Here is a 5436-nt window from a genome sequence, read left to right as displayed (position 1 = left end):
GAATGCCATCAAGTAGCAAAGAAAATTCTGGAAACCTTTCCAGAGGGCTCTGCCCCTGCTCACCTGTTTCCTGCCAGAGCCATCATCCTCCATGCCGTGCTGGGCAGCCATGGCCCTGGAGCTGTGCAGAGTGGCAGCGTCGAAAGGCACCTTCTCGATCTTGGCAACGTGGCCGGAGACGTAGGCCTGGCCCAGCCCTTCTGTCTGCTCCCTGTCCCGCCAGTTCTTGAAGAATTGCTTAAACAAGGGTGTCTCACCACTCTCAGGGAGGACTTGGACCTGAAACAAATGAGGTAGCCCATCAGGAGCAGCCTCGTCCTCCACCCCACACAGCTCCTGCTCTGCCTTGCTTCTCGTGAGCCCTGGCTTCAGGCTGACAGAGTTGCCTGGTGCAGTTCTGAGAGGACAGCAGTGAAAGGCCTGGCACCAAGACATGGTACTAGAGCAAGGTCAGGGCTTACTGACACCATAACCAAAGGCACGGCCATCAACAGGACCTCCAGCTATGACCATCCTGGGCAGATCTTTTCCAAAAGAAAAAACACATGACAAATTCTCCATTTGCTGCTTGGGATCATAGTTTGAAGGCATCTGTTTCTTTCAAGCCAGTGTTATCTGATCTTTAAGCCTCTGTGTAACGACACCTGGAAGGGCCACACGACCACAACCAACACTACAGGTCTCAATATGCCATGGGATATAGAGTCAGTCTCAGGTGAGTTCTCAGGAAGGCTGAAGGGATGTTAAGCCTTTAGAATCACCTCCCTAAGGACAAGGGCAGGTTTATCTACACCTTCTCTTTTCCACTCTTTAGAGAGATGTCATGGAAAAGGTAAAAAAATGTCTGAGAGGAAGAAATGTTAAATCTTAGTTGCTTTGGAGAAAATGTTATTTAAAGGACAGTGCCAGCCCAGAAGGGACACTGCAGTATCTTCCTGCAGTACAGCAGATCCCCAGTGAAAGGGAGCTACTTGAAAGATTGCCAGCAAGACTGCCAGCAAGACTGCCAGCAACACTTCCCATGAGCTGTACTCTGCAGTCAGAGCAGCAGAAATGTAACCCAGTGGTGTCTGGGGTGGGCTGCATGCCATTACCTGGGTATGCTTTGGATAACCCATCTTATCAATGAACTCAGAGGCTGTTTTCAGTGCTGCCTTCTTCTCTTCAGAGTTGGCACTCCTGCCTTTAATGAAAATGGAGAGAAAAGAGTCAACTTTTTAAAAGTTCTGTGCACCCAGAGAAGAAACTGTCCCAGGTACTTGTACATTCTGCAACAGCAGGAGGGCCCAGCCTCCCAGCTTGGTGATGCCAAACAGCAAATGACAACTCTTCATTCTCTTTTATGCCTTTTGTGATGGCTGAAAGAGCACAGTTGCATTTCTACTTATTATATCCATTTAATTTTTGATTCCCAGTTCCCAGGACCCTCCCTTTAATTCTCTACACCAAAGACCCTGTCCCTCAGCACCTGACATTTCAGATGAGAGAGAATCTCTTTTCTGAGATTGTTCATGCTATCCAAACTTGCCCTGAAGAGCACCACCACCTTCACGTGTACACTCCCCTACCCAGCCTGAAGAAAGGGGGATTAGTAGCTGGATGAAGGTCCTAGGCATGCATACCCAGCCTCACCTTTCCAAACAAAGATCTTTCCATCTGTGCCATGGTCCAGGATGAAGCAGTCATCTGTATTCAGGGCTGCCTGGGAGAAGGGGTTCTCATCTGCCACCAGGGAGACTGCCATGTTCCCAGCCCCATTGGAGACCTGTGATAACACAGCACAGAAATGAGGTAAGGCACTGACTGTTCCTCTCCAGCTTCATGGCAATAGTCCAAAACTCAGGGACTGGAAGGGAAATAAATTTGAATGCACTGGCTGCTTCAGGGACTATTGTTTTTCAAACAGGATACCTTTGACACAGCAACAGTATGACAAAAACATAATCTGAAGTTTAGGAAATCCACTTTTAGGAAAGCAGATACTGCTGGAACCAAAAAAAAAAAAAAAAGATTGATCCCAAATGGTAAATATCCCTGGCACAAAAGCAGCCAATAACTATCTTCTAAAGCAAACCTACTGCACTCAAGAAGTGGAGGGGTCAGTCTTGGTTACCATGAACAGGCCTCCCCCTCTCAAGCGGGTTTAACAGTCTGAGCTCCTGCACTTCCTAATGGATAAAGGTCCACATTACAAACCATCTAGGCAGATATTCACCACATCATTTCCAAAGACTGCTGTAGACAAGATTCCTCCCAGAAAGTCTTGGATGTTCTTCTAGTCACGCTGGCTGACAGTAAATGTCACCTTCCAAATCATTGCTTCCTCGTGCTCCCTGGATGCAGGAGGGGGTGGATCCGTGCTCTCAGGCTCCCTGTTTCCCATTCTTTCCTGTCATCTTCCTAACAAACACAATGTCTGATAACACAAAGGAATTCTCCCTTTTTTCCCCCATACTTTTCACACTCTGTCTTTCCCTCAAAAAATCCTGGAAAGTCTCAGCTGTCTCATTACAGTCAGAAGTGGTGATAAAGACAACAGACAGCACGTGTGTATGCAGTGGAACCAACCACAGTTCATACCTAATAAAAAGCTAACAGCAGAGTGAGGCAGAAGCAGGACCCTGATCAGCTCTGCTCCTCTCTGCCATTCCAGCTCCATCTATCTGGCAAAGATCACTCCATTCTCCAAAGGTTATTTGTCAGTGTTCCTGTCTCTCCTTACCTTATAGAGCTTAGCCAGCTTTCTATTGGCTGTGTCAATTTTGGTGTCGTCAGAAGCTCCTGGTGGCAAACTAGGCTTGGGTCCCAGGACCTGTGAGAGAGAGAGAAAAACATTACTAGCAAATCCAAGAGGATCTGTGTTCCCTGGGTGCTTCAGCCAGCAGGACAAGTAGAAGAAACTTTTGACCAACGACAGTGAAAACATACGCTGACAACCCAGTGAGGCAGAGGAGCGAGTCTGCCTTCAGCTGAGTGTCTATACCACCCACCCACACGCTACTGAGCCTATCTGCCCATCCCACCCCTTCCTCCACACACCGTCCTTCCCACCCCAGCATGGAGAAATGGATGAAGAAATAACCTGGAGCATTTCCTCACGCTCTGATCCCTCCTCTGACACGTAGACCCTGGCGCGCCCGTTGCGCTCGTTGTCGCGGATGCCCTTGGCCAGCACCGTGGCCTTCAGCCGCTCCTGCCGGTTGCTGCTGGAGCCACACCACTGGAAGATGTTCTGGAGGAGAAGAGAAAGACCACGCAGCTGTCAGAGTGTGACAGCCCCATCTCCAGAGCAGAGAGTGCTCTGGCTGGGTCTTCAAGCTGTTGAAACGCTGGCTAAACAGTGTTTCAGAATGCTCAGTGCTTGAGGTAACTTCAGCCAAGTGTGGGAAAAAACCCTTATGTGACTGTATCAGACACCTCCTGCCCCTGAAAGTCTCCTGAACCTCCCTTTGACGTGGTACTTACACTGCCGAGGTCGAGGATGAAGCAGTCCCCTGTGTTGAAGCTCTCCCAGGTCACAGGGACCTCTGTCGCTCGGACCGTTCGCCTGCCTTTGACCTGCAGAAGCCTCTGCACAGTTACCTCGTTGGGAACCACGTGTCTGAAGCCTGAAGCCACACCACCAGCCTGTGGGAAGGGAAAGGAACACATTCACACTTGTGCTGTTGCTTCAGAAAAAGTGAGAATCCTACTGATTTGCTATCAGCAAGCAGTTTTTGCCTTTCCCAGGGAAGAGGGGCAGCAGCAGCTTGAGAAGAGCTAGTTTGCCCAGGGTGGGATTTTGTATACATCTACCTGCCAGTACACCCCAGCCACCCACTCCCATAGCACCTAAGGGACACTGATACAATACAGATGGAGGTCTCCAAATTTAAAGAACATCACAATAAGTTGAGGTATTAATAGGCAGTTGACTTCTGGGGTGAAGAGCAATGTATGTCCTGCCTACCAGAAATTATCCCAACCTCAGGATCCACTTTCCCCACTGATAAAAAGATACTTGGAATTACTTGTCAGTGTAGGCAACAGGACTAACTTCAGTTATCCTCAAAAAAAAAGCATAACCAAATTCAAATGAATGAAATTAACAACAAATGAGTGGGAAATAAGCAAAGCAGAAAGGCTAAGAATGCCTTGGACATGGGGAAAGCACCTGGCAAGCACTTGATCTGGTGTCACCTGTGCCACTGGGTTCCTAGCAAACACAACCATTCTTGACCATGTGTTTTTACTACTTCTACTCCACTTTGCTGCAATAGGACAGAAGAGTAACTCCCAGTACTATTCATCTACTTTACCAAAACATTATGTGTGCTACGGAGGTGGGCTAAGTACAGAACAAGACTGGAAAGGTCCATCTGTTATGTAAGTGGGGAGAAATTAAATCTACTGGGTGGGCGTTTCCCATTAACTCAGATTGCTGTTTCTTAAATTCATTCCAGACTCCTTGGGACTGCTCTTTCCTCTGCTTCTCGAAGGAAAACAAACCCTCAGTTCCTAAAATTTTCTGGGGCTTTGCTTGTGTATTATCCATTCAGCCAAAGTTCTCCCACTGGGATCTGCTGTTCTCCACCCTGTCAGTTCCAACTCATTGAGAACATCTGGTTGAGAATGGTTTTTAAACAACTGGGAAAAGGGCAATTCTCATTCTGCTGAGAACTGGAAAGTGGGCAGGATGCCATTCCTTGCAAACTTGATTCAGCCTGGTAGTCTAAGACCCAGTCATCACCCACCTTGTACTTGATGCCAGATTTGAAGTACCCCAGGAAAGTGGGGGACTCATGGCCTTGCACCTCGCGGTGCTGAACAGCCTTCCCTTGAAGGTAGTCGTCCATCTGGACCGTGAAGATGGCAGCTGCCCCACGCTCATCCTGAGAGCTCTCATCTCCTAAAAAAGGGAAAGGCAACAGCTTGGAGGGGATGCAGGGTTTCTGCCTCTGCATCCAACTGTGCAAAAACACCAGGGAGAGAGCAGATTACTGGGAAGTTTATTTTCCAGGAAGGTCTGCAGAATAGCTGTCTCCAAACCTTTCTAGTAATGACCCCAACAGCAGCAGAAACTCTGCATTTTTCTGGCAGGCTTACAACACATTGTAACTACTGCAGCCCCACTGCCTCGTGGCTGTACTGTCCACTTTTCTTTTGCCATTTCACCCTGTCCTGGAAGGAAACTTGCTATGGAGCAAACACTCAGACAGATGAATCTGCAGGAAGGCATTATCAGGATATTTGAAAGCTGCAGATCCTAGTGGGGCACCAATTCCACAGAAATTTGCCTCTCTGGACCTTTTTGGTGTGGAAAACCTATCAACAGATGGCAGATACAAGCCAAAATTGCATTCACACTGTCCTCCAGTTCTGCTTTTTCCTTCCTTGGGTGACACTTACTAGACAAGGGTGGTGCAGGGAAGAGCAGAGTTCACTGTGGGCTCCCAG

General features: G+C 48.2%; 1 protein-coding gene across 1 annotated transcript in view; it reads right to left on the bottom strand.

The window, feature by feature from the left end:
- GSN (gelsolin) overlaps nt 1–5436 on the bottom strand; it is a 12925-nt gene that overhangs the window by 5909 nt on the left and 1580 nt on the right. The window contains exons 3-9 of the mRNA XM_008945529.1: nt 4734–4888; nt 3466–3627; nt 3083–3232; nt 2723–2812; nt 1633–1765; nt 1095–1183; nt 64–279 (exon numbers count right to left, since the gene is read on the bottom strand). Of these exons, the coding sequence (XP_008943777.1) occupies nt 64–279; nt 1095–1183; nt 1633–1765; nt 2723–2812; nt 3083–3232; nt 3466–3627; nt 4734–4888 (995 nt within the window). The remainder of the gene's footprint in view (nt 1–63; nt 280–1094; nt 1184–1632; nt 1766–2722; nt 2813–3082; nt 3233–3465; nt 3628–4733; nt 4889–5436) is intronic.

The sequence above is a fragment of the Merops nubicus genome, unplaced genomic scaffold (assembly GCF_000691845.1).
Source record: "Merops nubicus isolate BGI_N331 unplaced genomic scaffold, ASM69184v1 scaffold6218, whole genome shotgun sequence".
Taxonomy (NCBI): Eukaryota; Metazoa; Chordata; class Aves; order Coraciiformes; family Meropidae; genus Merops; species Merops nubicus.
The sequence above is the reverse complement of the archived record's forward strand: the minus strand, read 5'-3'. Positions and strand labels throughout refer to the sequence as shown.